The sequence below is a fragment of the Pagrus major genome, chromosome 13 (genome assembly GCF_040436345.1).
Source record: "Pagrus major chromosome 13, Pma_NU_1.0".
NCBI classification, from domain to species: domain Eukaryota; kingdom Metazoa; phylum Chordata; class Actinopteri; order Spariformes; family Sparidae; genus Pagrus; species Pagrus major.
The window spans coordinates 7,299,794-7,320,470 of NC_133227.1; the positions used below are offsets into that span (position 1 = coordinate 7,299,794).

A 20,677-nucleotide genomic window follows, 5' to 3' on the forward strand; every position below is an offset into this window, starting at 1 on the left:
CCATTCAACAGCTAGCAGAAGCCATCTACATCCTTCAGTAACAGCCAGCAAGAAATCCTTTTTCTTCATAGTGTTACTCGATAAGTATCTTTGAAAAGCTATATTTCCAGCTGAAGAACATACAAAGCAGCACTCGATGGGCCCTCTGATGAACTTCACTGGCTTCTATAACACATCAGTTAAGATATTCAAAGCTGAAATATATGACTTCACAGCAGAGACTCACTAAAACAAGCAGGTGCTCAGGAGAAAAAGTGGCGGTGATCGTATAGTGGTTAGTACTCTGCGTTGTGGCCGCAGCAACCCCGGTTCGAATCTGGGTCACGGCAGCACGTGTGAGCGGAACATCTCTGATATCGTTGCAGCATTGCTTCAATGTAGACATTTTGTAACAAGACGGCTCACCATACTTCTACTGTGCAAAACCCCATATTCTATTCGCTTTCAGGAAAAACAGCTTCCCTTTCCAACGTTAGCTCGCATCAAATGCTGCGAGGAATCAGCTGTCCAGACATCACTGAATGCAGGGCTAGTGGCGCAATGGATAACGCGTCTGACTACGGATCAGAAGATTCTAGGTTCGACTCCTGGCTAGCTCGATGTAACCTTTAGCGTTACTGGGAGACTTGGTCCTCGTGTCAATGCTCACACTACATACTGTGCATCGAAGCACATTTGCAAATTTAAAACAAAAGCAAATAATACCAAAGTGGCCATTCAACAGCTAGCAGAAGCCATCTACATCCTTCAGTAACAGCCAGCAAGAAATCCTTTTTCTTCATAGTGTTACTCGATAAGTATCTTTGAAAAGCTATATTTCCAGCTGAAGAACATACATAGCGGCACTCGATGGGCCCTCTGATGAACTTCACTGGCTTCTATAACACATCAGTTAAGATATTCAAAGCTTAAATATATGACTTCACAGCAGAGACTCACTAAAACAAGCAGGTGCTCAGGGGAAAAAGTGGCCGTGATCGTATAGTGGTTAGTACTCTGCGTTGTGGCCGCAGCAACCCCGGTTCGAATCCGGGTCACGGCAGCACGTGTGAGCGGAACATCTCTGATATCGTTGCAGCATTGCTTCAATGTAGACATTTTGTAACTATGTACGTCTTCAATGTAGACGTTTTGTAACTAGACAGCTCGCCATACTTCTACTGTGCAAAACCCCATATTCTATTCGCTTTCAGGAAAAACAGCTTCCCTTTCCAACGTTAGCTCGCATCAAATGCTGCGAGGAATCAGCTGTTCAGAAATCACTGAATGCAGGGCTAGTGGCGCAATGGATAACGCGTCTGACTACGGATCAGAAGATTCTAGGTTCGACTCCTGGCTAGCTCGATGTAACCTTTAGCGTTACTGGGAGACTTGGTCCACATGTCAATGCTCACACTACATACTGTGCATCAAAGCACATTTGCAAATGAAAAAAAAAGCAAATCATACCAGAGTGGCCATTCAACAGCTAGCAGAAGCCATCTACAGCCAGCAAGAAATCCTTTTTCTTCATAGTGTTACTCGATAAGTATCTTTGAAAAGCTATATTTCCAGCTGAAGAACATACATAGCGGCACTCGATGGGCCCTCTGATGAACTTCACTGGCTTCTATAACACATCAGTTAAGATATTCAAAGCTTAAATATATGACTTCACAGCAGAGACTCACTAAAACAAGCAGGTGCTCAGGGGAAAAAGTGGCCGTGATCGTATAGTGGTTAGTACTCTGCGTTGTGGCCGCAGCAACCCCGGTTCGAATCCGGGTCACGGCAGCACGTGTGAGCGGAACATCTCTGATATCGTTGCAGCATTGCTTCAATGTAGACATTTTGTAACAAGACGGCTCACCATACTTCTACTGTGCAAAACCCCATATTCTATTCGCTTTCAGGAAAAACAGCTTCCCTTTCCAACGTTAGCTCGCATCAAATGCTGCGAGGAATCAGCTGTCCAGACATCACTGAATGCAGGGCTAGTGGCGCAATGGATAACGCGTCTGACTACGGATCAGAAGATTCTAGGTTCGACTCCTGGTTAGCTCGATGTAACCTTTAGCGTTACTGGGAGACTTGGTCCTCGTGTCAATGCTCACACTACATACTGTGCATCGAAGCACATTTGCAAATGAAAAAAAAAGCAAATAATACCAAAGTGGCCATTCAACAGCTAGCAGAAGCCATCTACATCCTTCAGTAACAGCCAGCAAGAAATCCTTTTTCTTCATAGTGTTACTCGATAAGTATCTTTGAAAAGCTATATTTCCAGCTGAAGAACATACATAGCGGCACTCGATGGGCCCTCTGATGAACTTCACTGGCTTCTATAACACATCAGTTAAGATATTCAAAGCTTAAATATATGACTTCACAGCAGAGACTCACTAAAACAAGCAGGTGCTCAGGGGAAAAAGTGGCCGTGATCGTATAGTGGTTAGTACTCTGCGTTGTGGCCGCAGCAACCCCGGTTCGAATCCGGGTCACGGCAGCACGTGTGAGCGGAACATCTCTGATATCGTTGCAGCATTGCTTCAATGTAGACATTTTGTAACAAGACAGCTCACCATACTTCTACTGTGCAAAACCCCATATTCTATTCGCTTTCAGGAAAAACAGCTTCCCTTTCCAACGTTAGCTCGCATCAAATGCTGCGAGGAATCAGCTGTCCAGACATCACTGAATGCAGGGCTAGTGGCGCAATGGATAACGCGTCTGACTACGGATCAGAAGATTCTAGGTTCGACTCCTGGCTAGCTCGATGTAACCTTTAGCGTTACTGGGAGACTTGGTCCTCGTGTCAATGCTCACACTACATACTGTGCATCGAAGCACATTTGCAAATGAAAAAAAAAGCAAATAATACCAAAGTGGCCATTCAACAGCTAGCAGAAGCCATCTACATCCTTCAGTAACAGCCAGCAAGAAATCCTTTTTCTTCATAGTGTTACTCGATAAGTATCTTTGAAAAGCTATATTTCCAGCTGAAGAACATACATAGCGGCACTCGATGGGCCCTCTGATGAACTTCACTGGCTTCTATAACACATCAGTTAAGATATTCAAAGCTTAAATATATGACTTCACAGCAGAGACTCACTAAAACAAGCAGGTGCTCAGGGGAAAAAGTGGCCGTGATCGTATAGTGGTTAGTACTCTGCGTTGTGGCCGCAGCAACCCCGGTTCGAATCCGGGTCACGGCAGCACGTGTGGGCGGAACATCTCTGATATCGTTGCAGCATTGCTTCAATGTAGACATTTTGTAACAAGACGGCTCACCATACTTCTACTGTGCAAAACCCCATATTCTATTCGCTTTCAGGAAAAACAGCTTCCCTTTCCAACGTTAGCTCGCATCAAATGCTGCCAGGAATCAGCTGTCCAGACATCACTGAATGCAGGGCTAGTGGCGCAATGGATAACGCGTCTGACTACGGATCAGAAGATTCTAGGTTCGACTCCTGGCTAGCTCGATGTAACCTTTAGCGTTACTGGGAGACTTGGTCCTCGTGTCAATGCTCACACTACATACTGTGCATCGAAGCACATTTGCAAATGAAAAAAAAAGCAAATAATACCAAAGTGGCCATTCAACAGCTAGCAGAAGCCATCTACATCCTTCAGTAACAGCCAGCAAGAAATCCTTTTTCTTCATAGTGTTACTCGATAAGTATCTTTGAAAAGCTATATTTCCAGCTGAAGAACATACAAAGCAGCACTCGATGGGCCCTCTGATGAACTTCACTGGCTTCTATAACACATCAGTTAAGATATTCAAAGCTTAAATATATGACTTCACAGCAGAGACTCACTAAAACAAGCAGGTGCTCAGGGGAAAAAGTGGCCGTGATCGTATAGTGGTTAGTACTCTGCGTTGTGGCCGCAGCAACCCCGGTTCGAATCCGGGTCACGGCAGCACGTGTGAGCGGAACATCTCTGATATCGTTGCAGCATTGCTTCAATGTAGACATTTTGTAACAAGACGGCTCACCATACTTCTACTGTGCAAAACCCCATATTCTATTCGCTTTCAGGAAAAACAGCTTCCCTTTCCAACGTTAGCTCGCATCAAATGCTGCGAGGAATCAGCTGTCCAGAAATCACTGAATGCAGGGCTAGTGGCGCAATGGATAACGCGTCTGACTACGGATCAGAAGATTCTAGGTTCGACTCCTGGCTAGCTCGATGTAACCTTTAGCGTTACTGGGAAACTTGGTCCTCGTGTCAATGCTCACACTACATACTGTGCATCGAAGCACATTTGCAAATGAAAAAAAAAGCAAATAATACCAAAGTGGCCATTCAACAGCTAGCAGAAGCCATCTACATCCTTCAGTAACAGCCAGCAAGAAATCCTTTTTCTTCATAGTGTTACTCGATAAGTATCTTTGAAAAGCTATATTTCCAGCTGAAGAACATACATAGCGGCACTCGATGGGCCCTCTGATGAACTTCACTGGCTTCTATAACACATCAGTTAAGATATTCAAAGCTTAAATATATGACTTCACAGCAGAGACTCACTAAAACAAGCAGGTGCTCAGGGGAAAAAGTGGCCGTGATCGTATAGTGGTTAGTACTCTGCGTTGTGGCCGCAGCAACCCAGGTTCGAATCCGGGTCACGGCAGCACGTGTGAGCGGAACATCTCTGATATCATTGCAGCCTGTGCTTCAATGTAGATGTTTTGTAACTACATACGTCTTCATTGTAGATGTTTTGTAACTAGACGGCTCGCCATACGTCTACTGTGCAAAACCCCATATTCTATTCGCTTTCAGGAAAAACAGCTTCCCTTTCCAACCATAGCTCGCATCAAATGCTGGGAGGAATCAGCTGTCCAGACATCACTGAATGCAGGGCTAGTGGCGCAATGGATAACGCGTCTGACTACGGATCAGAAGATTCTAGGTTCGACTCCTGGCTAGCTCGATGTAATCTTTAGCGTGTGAAGCACTTGGTCCACGTGTCAATGCTTCCACTCTACATACTGTACATCAAAGCACATTTGCAAATGAAAAAAAAAAGCAAATAATACCAAAGTGGCCATTCAACAGCTAGCAGAAGCCATCTACATCCTTCAGTAACAGCCAGCAAGAAATCCTTTTTCTTCATAGTGTTACTCGATAAGTATCTTTGAAAAGCTATATTTCCAGCTGAAGAACATACAAAGCGGCACTTGATGGGCCCTCTGATGAACTTCACTGGCTTCTATAACACATCAGTTAATATATTCAAAGCTTAAATATATGACTTCACAGCAGAGACTCACTAAAACAAGCAGGTGCAGCACGTGTGAGTGGAACATCCCTGATATCGTTGCAGCCTTTGCTTCAATGTAGACGTTTTGTAACTACATACGTCTTCAATGTAGACGTTTTGTAACTAGACGGCTCGCCATACTTCTACTGTGCAAAACCCCATATTCTATTCGCTTTCAGGAAAAACAGCTTCCCTTTCCAACGTTAGCTCGCATCAAATGCTGCGAGGAATCAGCTGTTCAGAAATCACTGAATGCAGGGCTAGTGGCGCAATGGATAACGCGTCTGACTACGGATCAGAAGATTCTAGGTTCGACTCCTGGCTAGCTCGATGTAACCTTTAGCGTTACTGGGAGACTAAGTCCTCGTGTCAATGCTCACTCTACATACTGTGCATCAAAGCACATTTGCAAATGAAAAAAACAAAAGCAAATAATACAAAAGTGGCCATTCAACAGCTAGCAGAAGCCATCTGCAGCCAGCAAGAAATCCTTTTTCTTCATAGTGTTACTCGATAAGTATCTTTGAAAAGCTATATTTCCAGCTGAAGAACATACAAAGCAGCACTCGATGGGCCCTCTGATGAACTTCATTGGCTTCTATAACACATCATTTAAGATATTCAAAGCTTAAATATATGACTTCACAGCAGAGACTCACTAAAACAAGCAGGTGCTCGGGAAAAAGTGGCTGTGATCGTATAGTGGTTAGTACTCTGCTTTGTGGCCGCAGCAACCCCGGTTCGAATCCGTGTAACGGCAGCACGTGTGAGCGGAACATCGCTGATATCGTTGCAGCATTGCTTCAATGTAGACATTTTGTAACTAGACGGCTCGCCATACTTCTACTGTGCAAAACCCCATATTCTATTCGCTTTCAGGAAAAACAGCTTCCCTTTCCAACGTTAGCTCGCATCAAATGCTGCGAGGAATCAGCTGTTCAGACATTACTGAATGCAGGGCTAGTGGCAGGGTTAGTAGGCTCAGAACAACAAGAAAGTGCTCAGTGGATAAAGTGGCCGTGATTGTATAGTGGTTAGTACTCTGCATTGTTGACGCAGCAATCCCGGTTTCAATCAGGATCATCGTAGCAGTAATAAACTCATGTCATTGCTGTAACATACTCCAGCCTCTGCTTCAGTTTACATCTTTTGAAACTGCCCAGAGCTGACTCTGCTTTTCCTCAGGGAGAGCTCCAGGAGAGAGTCTAGCCCCCACTTCAGGAGTTCGGTTCCAGAACAGGTGCTGTGCAAGGTCAGCCCAACTATATCTTGTTAGCACCTCTCTACCTCCTCCACCAGCTCTGGTTCCTTCCCCGCCAGAGAGGTGATATTCCACGCACCAAGGGCTCGTCTGTGAAGCCAGGGGTCAGGACGCTACCTTCTATATTTTATGTTTAATATAAAGCAACAAAAATGTCTGTGTTTGTGTGTTAGTACCTGCAGCATTGCCAAGCTGTCATCAGTTTTGCCTCTCTGTGCTTCTAATTCTGCACCTTCGACCATCAAAAGGGCTTCAAAATCGAGTTCTCCCCTTTGTGCACATTCATGAAGACCCTCCTGTAACACCCGGGCTGCCTCCTCATGAATGTTCTTACCTTCAAAATACACACACACACACACACACACACACACACACAAAAACAAACACAGATGTAATTCTAATATTCATCACTCTATAAATAACCTTAGCAGATAATGAATACCAAACTTTTTTTCACTGGCTAGACATTCGAAGGTGCTGAAAATATTTTCTCTTCAATTTTCTCATACTTCAAACTTCTGGCACTGTGCACATTACATTCAGCCTTTTTATTTGAAACACTGAAAGCACAAGGTTAAGTAGTCTTGTGTTTTTCAAGTGTGTATCTGTTGCATTTTGCATAGGAGGAAAGATTATCAACATTTTAACAAATGTAATGATCGTGATATTAGTTTAACTGTTTTAGTCTCTACACCACTCAGGAAACTGGAGTAGCACCACACATGAACAGACCTTGGAAGAGGGTAGCAGAGTTAGGGATGTGTGCAGCCAGGCTGCGGACCAGAGCCAGGCGACATTGCAGCCACAGAGAAACTCCAATTCTCTCACTGGCCTCAACTGCTCTGGGATAGTCTTCAATCAGGGGGTTTGATGCTCTGCAACCTTTAGTACCCTGTAGACAGGATTTAACACACACATACATACACCATGTACAATAAATCACCATTGAACTGTTGCGATAAAGTGCATGTCGTGAAGAACTGTGTGAAAAAGCTATTTAAATGGTGACCTCTATACAGAAATGTATGTTACCAAGTGTGAAAAAACTGTAAATGATAATTTAGCACATTTCTACACACAATTCCACTTTCATGTTGTTTTTGTGTACAGTTGATTGCAGGTGGTTTTGCTGGTTGTAATGTTGTGTTCTGTAATGTTTACCACATGGTACACTGATATGGATTTTGTATGCTTGATGTTTGTTCAAAAGTCAACTTATTTGATTTTGCAGCTAATTTATATAAACAATCTACTGTACCTGTTCACTTCTAGTCATGGTGTTTGGTAGCTCAGACACAGGTTTCTGAGGGCCAGGTATGGATCTTCTCATGATTACAGAAGATGTCTGCAGCAGCGCCAAAGAAGAAACTGCCACCTTATAACTGATTGAGGGTTTTAAAATGGTTAGGACAGTCAGGAAATAAAAACATAAGCAGCTAAACATACACACAGTACTCATGTATAAGCTGCCATACTGTACCTAAGTGCAGCACATCCTTGCTGCAAGTACAGTTTGGCCTTCAGTAGATTGGACTCTATTGTCAGCTCCAGGTTCTCTATTTTGCTACATGACTGAGATGTGAGCTTCTGTGAAGCCAAGTGCAACAAGGAGGACACTCTTTCTAGCAGAAAGAACTGAACCAGAGGAGATGACAGACATGGGCAAGTTGACACAAACAAGTTTGAAAAAAAGTTGCTCTGTATTTACAGTAAGGTCCCAATAATACAAGAGTTCAATGTAGAAATGCCAGTAAGTGGCAAACTCCTGAAGTAATGAAGACCTACTGGGACATTTCCAAGAAGTCTTACCTTAATCCTTCCTGGAGTGAGCTTCTCCTTCTCTGTATCAAGAGTCAGCACTTTTGGCTCTTCTGTGTTCAGACAGGAGCTCTCAGAGTCCAGTGTGTCTTGTTCAGGGTGTTTTGAGTTCACTGAACAACTTGTTTTGCTGACACAAGCTTCTCCTTCAACAGAATCTGAAAGACATTCAGATACTTTTAGAATTAAACCAAAATGGTTATATTTAAACTGAAATGAATATGAAAAGCAGTGTGATGAAAATTATGAATACAGAGGAATAGTCTTTCAAGCCAGTGTATAAGCAGATGCGTTCTTGTGATGCAGTGACAAAATCTCAGTAGTAGTCACTTGTATCCAAATTACTTTTAACTATTTGAGCCAATAAATAATCGATCCTGAAGATACATTTGTTCTACTGATTAAAGTACAGATAAAAATAAAAAGTAAAAAAAAGTCTGTACATGCAACATCTTTTGCATGTCTGTCTGTCCTGTGAGAGGGATCCCTTCTCTGTGGCTCTTCCTGAGGTGTCTTCCATCTTTTTTTTTCCCTGTTAAAAGTTTTTTTACGCTCAACATGGCAAGTTTTTCCTCACTCGAATCGAGGGTCTAAGGACAGAGGATGTCATTCACTGTACAGATTGTAAAGCCCACTGAGGCAATGTGATTGTGATTTTGGGCTATATAAGTAAAATTGATTTGATTTGATTTGTAAGACAGTCTTTTGGGGTTCAATACACTCAAATGAGAGATGTCACATGATCCAAACAGTAAACTAAGCATAAATAACAAAGAGATGTTGTAATGTGCACTTGCTTACTGACCTCGCACAGGAGGGCCATGTACGGTTCTGCTGAGTGCCAGGACTAATTGAATACGAGCAAGGTTGAATCGGAGGCACAACATAGATCCATACAGCGTGCGGACCTCTGGAGCAAAGTCACAGTTCACAAGATCTTCCAAAGCCTAACCACAAGCACAACATACAGAGACATTACACTCACAAGAAACTGAATTTAGCAAGCAGGTTTAGTAAGAGTAGAAAAAACTATATACATTTCTTAATCTGTTAAACTTCACAGCTGAAACAGCAGCACAGAGACAAGGAACAGGTAATATGGCTTTTTTGCCTCTTGCTGGAATTGTGTGTCAGTATTTATGTGTGTATATGTTAGTGAGTGCATTTATATGAATGTACTTGGCTGATTTAGACTGATGTCATTGAAAGTCTCAAATGTGAAGGTTAAATGGTGAGGCATCAGTTGTAGAAATTAGGTGATGCTTTTATGTTCTGTTAATAGCAAAGATAATTGTGCCTGCACCATATAAACTGTAGCAGTATGGTACTTACTTTTAAGAATCATTTACGTGATGAAAAAATCTTATATAGAAAGTACCTCAGCATTGTCCACAAGAGACTTGTTGCTGTAGAATCTCTTCACAGGCTGCACAATAAGCACAATTTATAATAACTATTCACATGATGGCATGTATAAACAAACAACATAACAATGTAGAGCTGCAACTATTAATCCATTATCATTTAATTAATCATCAGCTATTAAATTAATCACCAACTACTGTATTTTGGTAATTGATTCAATGGTTTAAGTAAGTTTTAGGGGAAAAAAGTATTCTCTGATTCCAGCTTTAAATGTAAATATTTTCTGAAATTGTTACTCTTCTATGACGGTGAACTGAATATCTTTGGGTTGCAAACAAAACAGGATGTTTGAGAACATTTTCTGACATTTCAATGACCAAACAACTTAAACACAAAAAAAAAAAATCAACGGATGAATCAACAACAAAAATAGTTACCTAGTTGTAGTGCTATAACAATGCTTTCAATACTGTGTTGAGCCAACACAATAACAAATATTTTGCAAAGCCGACGTGACAGTGTTCCAGAAATACTGTATCTCCCACTACTGTTTGAAAATCCAGATTAACAGATACACAGATCTCTGCAAGAAGGTTACGGGCGAACAACCAATCTGTTAACATATCCCATGAAAGATTCTGATTCACAGTATAAGAACACAAGGTCAGAATTTTAACTAAAAATGTGAATAGAGTTTGCCAACAACAGAGAGATCCGATGATTTTTAACACTACCCCTTGTGTGTGTTCATACTTGGAGATGGTCTTTGGTGATGCAGTGTCCATGAGGCAGAAGGATACCTCTTCCTTGTGCGAGCTGAACTGATTCATTTACAGCTTCACTGAACAGACACAGTTTAGTCAGGGCACGAATCTGCAGCAAATATCAACACAGATTAAAAACTCCACCAGAATCACGAGAGGAAAACGTTTACACTTACATACAAAAGACAACACAAATGCTGACCTTCAGTATTCTGCCCTCAACAGTGCGTGTTACATCTCTGCATACAGTCCCTACAAAATGGAGGTAAAGGGCCAGCATGGGCAGTAGCTGAAATACAAAATTCAAATACAAAATTCAACACAAAGTCAGTTTTAGTTTCAGCTAAGCATTGCACATGAAAATGATGACAGACAGTGTTTATGTGTGTACCGTGATGTAGTAGCCTGTGCTGAAAAGCCAATAACAGATGAAGTTAAGGCTGGCTACAGTGGTGCTGAGGTGAACCCTGTGGGATTCAGAGAAAAGGTCGACCCCAGGAAGCAGCTCATCACCGATGATGTGATCGGCGTACTGGAGGTCGGCCTGGGGCTGAGCCAGGGAGCAACACAGCACACACTAGGACAAAGGGTCACACACACAAGCATGTCAGAATGTATCAACACAAACACTCAATAAAACTTACAGTATACAGTCATGAGAGCAAAAAACAAAGAAAAAAAAATAAAACAGGAAAAACCATGTTTGTTAGGAGAGGGATTGAAAAGGGTAATATTACCTTAAAGAGGTGAGCTGACAAGAGGCAGCACTTGGTGCGCTGGCTGATATCAGAAGTGAAGACATACCTGCAGATCAAAACACATCCTTGAGGATGAGCAGTGGCGGTCCTAGCTTGCATGACGCCCTGGGCGAACCTCACCTTCAGCGTGAACCTATCCAACGCCCCCCTCCCCCTTCTTCCACAACCTCTGTATGTGAGATTCTTTCAGCAGCAGCAGATGCACCTTTACAAGAGGGCGCCCAGCCGCCCACGGCAACATGACAACATTGACTTGACGTGTAAATGAGCAATACAAAAATCGGATGAAATGAATGCAAACAAATTTAAAGGCAGCCGGTACGGATCGGCACCGGGGTCGATCCGCCAAGATGATGAGATAAGCCCAGAGGCGGCTGCTACAGAGCCGGTTACTGTGGGCGACTGTCCACTCTCTCTCTTGTGGGCGCTCATGCCGCCTCTCAGTGGCTGTTCCCTGTGAGGAACCGCCACTGAGGATGAGATACAAAGGTATATGCCCACAACACACAACACACACACAAATCAAATCAATTATGAACCTCTCTGAAACCTACTGTGCAATCTTAGCAGTGAGCGCAGCAGCTTGCAGACATCCCCAAATGCCAGCATGTTTCAGAGTTTGTTGCAGGGAGCCAACCCCAAAGGACACGGCATCCCACTTCTCTACAGTGCCTGAACTCTGTAAGGCACAATCTACAGCTTTACTCCAGCATGAGTGTGCTGCCCTGGAGAAAAACAAAGGCAGGAATGAAATTATCATAAGAATGTAAGGAAAACCATGAAAAGCTCAGCTTACATATATTTGCTGTATAATTACAGGTAAATGCATGCAATAAAAGACTGCAGGCTGGTTTCCACACATACATACACACACAGCAGATTCTAACCGTGTGTTTCCGTTGAAGAACTGTAGGTTTCCCATTTCATGCAGGGCCAGAACTCTGAGGGAGTCATGACTGTTGGCCTGGAGATATTCTGAGGAAAAGTTGGGAGGACAGCCTGACACACACTTCATTTGATAGTTGATGCAATTATCTTACTCTCCAGTGGCGGAGGAAATGCTCAGTTCCTGTAATTAAAGGTCTAGCATGTAGGATTTAGTGGCATCTAGCAGCAAGGTTGCAGATTGCAGCAAACTGAATACCCCTCACCTCACCTTCCCCTAGGGTGATGCGTTATTATGGATCCTACCTCAGTTCTCGCAAGACCTGCCCTACTCTGCCTCTGATTGGTTGGCTTTGTTGGTTACGTTCTCTGTGTTTGACTCAAATTAACACAATAGCTCTCTCAAAAACACAAAAGGCTCTCTCAAGAGCCAGTGTTTGGTTTGTCTGATCTGGGCAACAGTAGAAATTGTGAATGAGGAGCTGCTCCCTCAATCAATTAATGATTCTTAGTTTCAGATCATTATTCATTAAAGAAAACATAATTATAAATATTATGTTTAATTTCAGCCCCTAAATCCTACACACAGGACCTTTAAGTAAAAGTAGAAATACCAAAAATCTTGAATTCAACATTTTACTCCAGTAAAAATAAAGAAATCTTATAATGTACTTGCTATCAAAAATGAAAATACTCCATATGCAGAAAGGCTTCTTTGACAGTGTTGTATCATTGTATAATATCATGCTTACAGTGGCATGGAGGAGATTTCTAATGCTAATCAATGTGGCTTCGGATACTTTGCATACTAGTGGATAGTTTAGTAATATAGTACTGCATTATATCATATAAGCACACAATACTATATGTTTTTTATGTAAAAAGTCAATAGTAACTGTAAAGAGTAAAATAAATACAATGAAGTAAAAACTGCAATATTTCCCCCTGAAAGTCAGTGTAGTAGAAGCATAAAGTAACACCAAATATCACAAAGATCATAATACTTGTGTAGACTACAAGTAAGTCAAAATTGTACATACTGTAATCACAGTACTTGAGTAAATGTACTTGGTTACATTCAACCACTGGTACTCTGGCTAACACATCAAACTCAGTGCCCCACCTATTGACCCCTTGTCAGTACTTCCTTGTTTACATAAAGTGTGCTATAGAAGTATGTTGTGCTCTTACTAATGGAGGTGGAGTATGCAGCAATGACAGTCGGGATGTGGTCAGGGCTGATAGGGAGGCTGTAGAGAGCACTTGGATTACTGTAGTCCTCCTCTGTCAGGTCACAAGGTTGGATGTTTGGAGTAGCCATAACTACAGGACTGAAATCAACCAGGCTCGCAGAATGGCTGAGACTTCTGCTCTGACAGTGCTGCAACTGTGCTGCAAAGCCTGGAGAGACATGGGCACAGAGTTTCAAACTGTTGTTGTGTCAATACGTGTGTGTGTGTGTATCCACTCAATCATCACTGAACTCACAAGACTGTGTGTTTGCCTGAAGCAGCAGCAGTAATGAACGACTATGCTGGAAGACCTGAAGACAATATGGTCTCCTCTCAAGTGCTTGACGGTAACAGCTCAGCGTGTCTTCTACATCCAGAGGAACGCACACAAGGGACATGGAGTGCTGAATCTCTGCACCTTAGTCACAGAACATATATGCATTAAAACATTATACAATCAAACACAACCTGTCTCATCTTTGCACTTTCAGCTACATACATATAGTTATATATATATAATATATATATAATATATATAGTTCCACACTGTACTACCATGCTATTTTTTAATATTTGGAACACTTCACTTGTAGGCCAGCCATTATCAAGTACTTCTGCCTCCAAACAACTGTTTGTGTAATTGACATGTTTTGACATGACATGACATGAGGCTGACAAACCTTTAAGATCAACTGCGTCTTGATGAGTGGAGTTTCTGAGTGCTGCTTTTTTGCAAATGGGCGGTTGCTGTGCAGGGTGAGAGGTCCAACCGCTGAACAGCTGGGAGCCTGCATAGCTCCTATAAGTTACCTGGAAAAAAAACACCACACAGAGTATATACACATACAATACAATACAATACAAACAGTGAATAAGTGTACGCAAAACAGATAGATTAATTAGTCATTACACTTTCAATGATTTCAAAACATGATGTATGGTGCTTAATGTAATCTGATGATAATGTCTATACAAGCTCTGAAGACTTTATCATCAGATTTCAATATTTTGACTTCTTAACTGTTTTTTTTTTTGTGGAAGAATACTGAGATAATAAATGGAATCCCAAACAAAAGCAAAGAAAAGAAAAAGAATTAGTGCCTTGCAGTTGTATGCCTCTACCAACCAGACAAATTGCAGTCTACATCCATGTCTGTCCAGACTCATGTATTACTGTATATGTAGTAAAGATATTGAAGGAATTTAATGAAAGGTAATAACTGTATTTTATGGCAAATACAGAGGTTGTAGGATACCAGTGAATAATTTTATGTGAGAGGAGTATAGAGGACTGATGGAGAGCTTTGTCACAAGGTGCAAAGACAATCACCTGAAGCCCAAAATCAGCAAAAGCAATGAGCTTATGTCCACAATGCTTCAAATATGGGTGTTGCAGCAAAGAAGCTACAAATTCACACACATTTTAACCCGGCAGCACAGAAGATCTCTACAATCAACACACGTTCAAGGTGGGCACGCAAGATTAGTGTCACCAATTCAGTATCTGACCAACTGTGAAATATTGTCACAATTTCCCCTTCTGTTCTTGAGTTAATGTGCTGAATAATGCCCAGAAAAGTGTTTATCAGAACATCATGATATCACAGTGAAGTTGACCTTTGACCTTTTGGATATTAAATGCCATCACGTCTTGATTTTATCCAGTTAGACATTTGTGTGGAATTTTGTTATAATTAGCAGACAAATTCTTGAGTTATGGCCAAAAAGGTGTTTGAGAGGCCACATTGACGTTTGTGCCAATTTAAAAGAAATCCCCTCCAGCACTCTTGAGATATCCTGTTCACGAGAATGTGACATAAATACAGACGTACTGACAACTGTAAGTTTGTTATGGCTTTTATCTTGCAAGGTAATCAAATACCCCACATTATTTCTATAAAACAGTGCTATTGGCTTGGTTAACCTTGTTACACTTGAACATGTTTCTGTGTGTGGGTTTGTGCTACCTCCTTGCCAGTGGCCTTTTGCGTCTTCACATGGTGCGGTTGTGGGACAGCAGGTCCTCCAAAAGAAGTAATCCTTTCAAGCAGCCTCCTCTGAGCATGGACTAGTAGAGGAGTTATGATCAAAGCATAGCGTTCTCTGGGACAGACATAGAGATTCAGGCACACACACACACACAACCATGGCAATGTATGAAACAGGGCTCTATGTGACTGTTCGATCATGATTTAGACACTACAGTAGTTAATGAGCAAAATATGGCAATGACATTAAAAAGAGCAGTGCTTTGTGTTCAAATCCACTCAGTATGTTTACTAAGTGTTTCTCCTATTATTTCTGTATATTATATCATAGTTAGTTAGTTAGTTGTGCTGTGCTCAAAAGCTCCCCTGATATCCCCTTACTGATAATTAGTTTGAACTAATCTCTGTCTCCCTTGAATGTTATTATATATCTGTTTATTATTGAATCTTAGCTTTATGAATGCAATATAGTCTAAACGACTGCAAATTAAAATCGTATTCACCGTGTGTTTGAGTTGAAAACTAAAGCAAAGTGGGTCAGGCTTTCCCATTTTCCACTATCATGGAGGCGCTCCAGAGTGTGCAACACCAATGTGCGAACCCAACGCAGGTCCACCTGCGTGGTGTCATCCAGTGGGGCTGAGAAGTGGAGACTGGACTCTAAGTCCTCCTCAGTAAGGTCACTGTCATATAAACTCCACAGCTAGTAGGAAAAAAAGATGAAGATGAAAGTTATTAACAGGACTGTGTCATTTTCTCTTTGTAGCTGTATGTGTCTTAGCACAGATGACAAGATGCAAACTGTAGTGGCCACAGCAATCACTGGCAACCTATAGATCAACCAGACAATCAGCAATCACTGGCAACCTATAGATCGCAACACACTTTAAAATATTTTATTTTTAATAATTTTTCAGAAATGACCAGTTAGGTGTGTGATTTATTTTTTAAACTAGCAGCTTTGGAAGTGTATATAGTTGTATGTGACACTTACTCCTAGTTTGTCCAGCATGTCCATGATTAAGTCAGTAGCCAGCACCAGAAGCGGGGTGAAGGTGGTGTGCAGCTGGTCTGCTGTGATGGGGGAGGAAGGTTCAAGCTGAGCAGCTGTCTGGACTAGGACAGTGATTCTGCAGCTCTGGTCCCACACAGTCTGACACACACACTGCAGAGTGGTCCAGTGGCTGCCACGATGGGCCAACACCTAGAAAATATAAAAAACAGACACATAAGATACAATTTAGTGCATAAAAATGAAGAAAGTAAAGTCAATAGCACATACACAGCATATTGTATAGTATGTAACTGAACAATAGAGTAAACACACTGTGAAAAAGATTTGTGGTTTTCATACAATGCACATGCCTGGTTTTACACTACATGGTCATATGTAATATCAGTATTTTCATAATTGTGTGTGAGTGTATGACCATGTAAGTGTGTACAGCACCATAGCCCTTCGGAGATGTAAAGCGGCTTTGTTGAGTGAGTCCAGCAGCAAGGCAGCTGAGCATCTGTGCATCTCAATCTGCTGTTCCACAGTCCGAGAGGAGTCCTCTCCCTCCTTGCAACTCTCCTCTGTGGCAGGGTCATCAACTCTGACTGCTGGAAGAAAAGGTGATGAAAGTGATGACACGCAGATCAGGTGATAAGTTTTTCTTCTATTTTTTCAAAATGTGCAATTTTCCTCACCCTCCCTTCTGCTTCCGTCTTTATGTGCAGCCACGTAGTCCCCAAGACTGCCATGAGAGGTGTCTCTCTCTGAGACAACCTCATGTTTAGATAACTGCTGCCGCTGTGAGTTCCTCCACACCAGGACACCAGTGTAGGCCAGAGAGAAACACAAGGGATTTAACTGGCTGTAACTGAAACAAAGCACATACGGTAATTAGTAGAGCATGATAGGCCAACACACATGAATATGCCATATATGTTGAATAATCTATGGTTTTAACACTCATCATATAAATAAAGACAACAAATCCTACAACATCTGAGTTCAGATTCCAAAAGCAACACTTAATGTCTCCCAAAAATGATGCAATCCTGCATGGGGCATATCAGCAATCAGCAGTTTGTCTCATAAATGTAGCAACCCCTTGGGCCATTTAATTAATGCAACAGATCAAGAGTTCCCAGAACAGGTCAAGTCAAGTAGCTGATATCTTGTGAGTGCACCTGTCCTGCAGGGCTCCTCCGTGAAGCTGGTCCAGGCCCTGGTAAAGCAGTGCTAAATGGGCTTGAGCCACGCTGTAGTTGAGGTTAGACTTCCACACTCTCTCCTCACAGCACATGTTCCTCAGCTGAAGCTGCTTCTTGTGGCGCTGTACCACAGATGACATCATGGGTAGCAGGTTCTCCACAGCCTTAACATCCCTACACACACGCAGAAGTCCAGTGCACATGTGGTTAATGTGAACCAACACGTATCCAAAGATAAACACACACACAAACACATAGTGTACCTGTTAGTTCTCACTCTCTGAAGCATGCTGTGTGGCATTTTCTGTTTTAGTTTCTTTTTTGTGTCATCTTGAGAAGGTGTGTTCTTGTTCTGCCACAAAAAATCCGGACAAAGTATTGATATTTTATGTTAAGACATAGCAACAAGTGTGAAGATGTTGAATTATTACTAAATAGTGCATTTTATTTTATGCAGTTTTTTAAAGTCCAATTCCCTATGAACTGTGGATTGGGTTTAGGGTACATAGCTAATATACTGCACTTAACATAGTTGTGATGGTGTCTACAGTAAACATAAGGCACTAAAATTAAGAGCAATCCACAATGAATTTGTAGAACATATGGCTATATAATTTCACAATTTAAATATTTTTCCACATAGGACTGGTTGGTTAATTGTGTGTTCTCATGTGAAGCAGCTTGCAGAGAGTTAATAAACAGTATCTCTTGATACAGCTTTTCATAAGCACACAGAAAAATACAGACTACAAGTACATCTTATAAGTACATCTTAGAACAGCACAGTTGTTCAGGATATTGTATGGCGTTGTGGTTGTGTACCTGTTTTCTGTAGGGTAGTTGTATATTTGTATCTTTACCTGAGGTGGTTCACTTTCTTTCTGAATCTCAGCACTACCTCTTCTTTTACTCTGACTGTTTCGCTCCAAACATTTGGTGGACAGTCCTCTCTCCTTGTCACGCCTGACAAAGACAGAACTATTCATATACTGTCAAGCCTTTATCAGCTTAGGCAGCTACTATCTATAATAAAGTACAGTATGATCCCTAGTAATGCATTCTTTGAGTTAAAAGTAGAAATGATGATGAAAAAAAGCTGAAATCATTAACTTTACCAGAAGAGATATATATAGTAAAAGCATACCTGGAAAGAAATTTAAATATGCTTTGCCCCCACTTTAACACAAGGTCTGTGTGGCCCTCTTCCATGGTTCTCTGAAGAAGGAGTGCTGCAAACTCAATAAAGTAAGCCTTGCGTCTGAGTTTCATTACTATCAAGGACACACACACAAGAACACAGGTGTCAGTGAACAAGACTAAACATTAATTGAGAAAAAGTTTTTGAGTGTGTACTACTTACCACCTTGATAGGCATCCTTTAATGTGCTGTTGGTGATCAGATTATACAATATGGTGGGATCCTCACAGCCAGTCAGTGGCCGTGAAATCTCTGCAGAAAAAAAGACAGTCATGTACAATGTGGCGCTTAGGAAAAAATACTAATTGGATATATGTATAACTAAATTTTTTGGCTATTATGCTTGACATAGAGTAGAATCGTTAAAGGCACAGCTGAGAGACACTAAAATGTAATTAAATATTTGGAACAGAGTCTTGCTAAAGAGATGAGTTATAAGCCAGTGTAAGATTTGGTGAATAAGGAAAGTATTTTTCATATTTTCACAATAAGAAAATATTTTATTATTAACGGTATACTCACAAGTATATTATAAAACATAATGTACATGCTATGGTACATATGTGTATCATTGTTCCCAAAATGCTGGAATAAAAGCCAGCATTTTTTCCAGCTAGCATATTTTCAGCAAACGTTCAATTATTCAGTTCAAATAAAATAAAATCCAATAAAAAGTCAGACACTGTAAACATCCTGCTTTCAACACCACCTTGTTTTCAACATATTTGCTTTTTTTTTTTTTAAATTAGTGAGACCATTGTGTGTGTATGTGTGTGTTTCCATGGGTTACCATTGTCTGCTGAGAGGGCTGCTTCAGATGTGATTCTTGTCTTGTTCTTCCAAAACAGTGCCTTCAGCTGAAGATTTACTTTCGTTTCACACTCAACTGCTGCATGATCTGTCTTAGACTACACACACACACACACACACACACAGACAGACACAGAACACTAGAATGATGGAGCAAGATATTCTTCAATTGGTGTGTATTTAAAATCACTTAATATCAAAACATGGCTAAAACTAGAATGGCACTCAGTAGAGTGCATACCTCCGCCAAGACCCAACAGTCCCCTTTAATTCAATCAAGCCTGATCCAATATCAATTAAAAAATATTCAAATCCGCCAGATACGGATTTTTATTTTGATCCACATCAAATTGTACTTGCTCATAGATACCAGCCACATAAATATGCCTGATTTTTTTTCCATCAAGATCCATGCTTAATTTGCAAATGTCGAAAAACAACCTATCTCGCAATGTTAAAGAAAGTGGAAAAAGGTAATGGGAAGATCCATCCTCCATCTAAGTTCCATGGAAATCTGTTAAGTAGTTTTTGAGTAATCCTGCTGACAACCCAACCAATCAACGGACACAGGCGAAAACATAACCTCCTTGGCGGAGGTAAATATAGAAAAATAGAAAGGAATCTAAGTTGATTTCATTTCATTATCTAACGTCATTCTCAAAGTGAGGATAAATCATGACATAAATCTACACTGTTCCACTGTTCCTTACAGCCATCTGCAGCTGGGCCTCATAGACCTCTTGGAGCAACCGACGACCACATTCCATCATCGCAGAAGCCATCTGATGCTCCCTGAGCACACGTAATGCCTGGTCAGGGAGAACAGAAGAAATTATTTTGTGCAAGGCTCCTGATTGGTTGTCTTTTGGGATACCAGGAAGCTGTAAGTCATTACAGGTGAATGTGTCTACTAAATACTGAACATGTAAAAGGGAGAATCAAAGTACTGGTAGTAAACTACAATTTTAAAACTAGTAGTAACAGTAATTTAATACTGTAATACTGAACAGTAATTTACTGTATAGTAATACAGAGTGAGACTCATGCCATAATCAAATGCTATGTGTTTTTAAATGTCATTGAACTAAAAATGTGTTCTTTGGAAGCACATTGTTGCTACAACAAAATCAAGTTAAGAGTTA

At 41.2% G+C, this 20,677-nt stretch overlaps 1 protein-coding gene and 13 non-coding genes across 14 annotated transcripts in view; 13 read left to right on the forward strand and 1 right to left on the reverse strand.

The window, feature by feature from the left end:
- Positions 1–20,677, reverse strand: part of cfap54 (cilia and flagella associated 54) — a 50,070-nt gene that overhangs the window by 18,570 nt on the left and 10,823 nt on the right. The window contains exons 27-54 of the mRNA XM_073479639.1: positions 20,246–20,344; positions 19,516–19,633; positions 18,888–18,977; positions 18,672–18,798; positions 18,388–18,490; positions 17,791–17,879; positions 17,504–17,701; positions 17,030–17,190; positions 16,776–16,927; positions 16,320–16,529; positions 15,829–16,028; positions 15,305–15,440; positions 14,018–14,147; positions 13,623–13,755; positions 13,297–13,535; positions 12,108–12,195; positions 11,775–11,945; positions 11,200–11,266; positions 10,854–11,039; positions 10,665–10,751; positions 10,452–10,571; positions 9,712–9,759; positions 9,139–9,280; positions 8,325–8,491; positions 7,996–8,150; positions 7,774–7,897; positions 7,248–7,407; positions 6,692–6,849 (exon numbers count right to left, since the gene is read on the reverse strand). Coding sequence (XP_073335740.1) covers positions 6,692–6,849; positions 7,248–7,407; positions 7,774–7,897; positions 7,996–8,150; positions 8,325–8,491; positions 9,139–9,280; positions 9,712–9,759; positions 10,452–10,571; positions 10,665–10,751; positions 10,854–11,039; positions 11,200–11,266; positions 11,775–11,945; positions 12,108–12,195; positions 13,297–13,535; positions 13,623–13,755; positions 14,018–14,147; positions 15,305–15,440; positions 15,829–16,028; positions 16,320–16,529; positions 16,776–16,927; positions 17,030–17,190; positions 17,504–17,701; positions 17,791–17,879; positions 18,388–18,490; positions 18,672–18,798; positions 18,888–18,977; positions 19,516–19,633; positions 20,246–20,344 — 3,858 coding nt within the window. The remainder of the gene's footprint in view (positions 1–6,691; positions 6,850–7,247; positions 7,408–7,773; positions 7,898–7,995; positions 8,151–8,324; positions 8,492–9,138; positions 9,281–9,711; positions 9,760–10,451; positions 10,572–10,664; positions 10,752–10,853; positions 11,040–11,199; positions 11,267–11,774; positions 11,946–12,107; positions 12,196–13,296; positions 13,536–13,622; positions 13,756–14,017; positions 14,148–15,304; positions 15,441–15,828; positions 16,029–16,319; positions 16,530–16,775; positions 16,928–17,029; positions 17,191–17,503; positions 17,702–17,790; positions 17,880–18,387; positions 18,491–18,671; positions 18,799–18,887; positions 18,978–19,515; positions 19,634–20,245; positions 20,345–20,677) is intronic.
- trnar-acg (transfer RNA arginine (anticodon ACG)) lies at positions 527–599 on the forward strand. Its single transcript has one exon. It is a non-coding gene; the product is annotated as a tRNA-Arg (tRNA).
- Positions 971–1,042, forward strand: trnah-gug (transfer RNA histidin (anticodon GUG)). Its single transcript has one exon. It is a non-coding gene; the product is annotated as a tRNA-His (tRNA).
- Positions 1,272–1,344, forward strand: trnar-acg (transfer RNA arginine (anticodon ACG)). Its single transcript has one exon. It is a non-coding gene; the product is annotated as a tRNA-Arg (tRNA).
- On the forward strand, positions 1,702–1,773 carry trnah-gug (transfer RNA histidin (anticodon GUG)). The gene has a single exon. It is a non-coding gene; the product is annotated as a tRNA-His (tRNA).
- trnar-acg (transfer RNA arginine (anticodon ACG)) lies at positions 1,971–2,043 on the forward strand. The gene has a single exon. It is a non-coding gene; the product is annotated as a tRNA-Arg (tRNA).
- trnah-gug (transfer RNA histidin (anticodon GUG)) lies at positions 2,414–2,485 on the forward strand. Its single transcript has one exon. It is a non-coding gene; the product is annotated as a tRNA-His (tRNA).
- trnar-acg (transfer RNA arginine (anticodon ACG)) lies at positions 2,683–2,755 on the forward strand. Its single transcript has one exon. It is a non-coding gene; the product is annotated as a tRNA-Arg (tRNA).
- On the forward strand, positions 3,126–3,197 carry trnah-gug (transfer RNA histidin (anticodon GUG)). Its single transcript has one exon. It is a non-coding gene; the product is annotated as a tRNA-His (tRNA).
- trnar-acg (transfer RNA arginine (anticodon ACG)) lies at positions 3,395–3,467 on the forward strand. The gene has a single exon. It is a non-coding gene; the product is annotated as a tRNA-Arg (tRNA).
- On the forward strand, positions 3,838–3,909 carry trnah-gug (transfer RNA histidin (anticodon GUG)). The gene has a single exon. It is a non-coding gene; the product is annotated as a tRNA-His (tRNA).
- On the forward strand, positions 4,107–4,179 carry trnar-acg (transfer RNA arginine (anticodon ACG)). Its single transcript has one exon. It is a non-coding gene; the product is annotated as a tRNA-Arg (tRNA).
- trnar-acg (transfer RNA arginine (anticodon ACG)) lies at positions 4,852–4,924 on the forward strand. Its single transcript has one exon. It is a non-coding gene; the product is annotated as a tRNA-Arg (tRNA).
- Positions 5,512–5,584, forward strand: trnar-acg (transfer RNA arginine (anticodon ACG)). Its single transcript has one exon. It is a non-coding gene; the product is annotated as a tRNA-Arg (tRNA).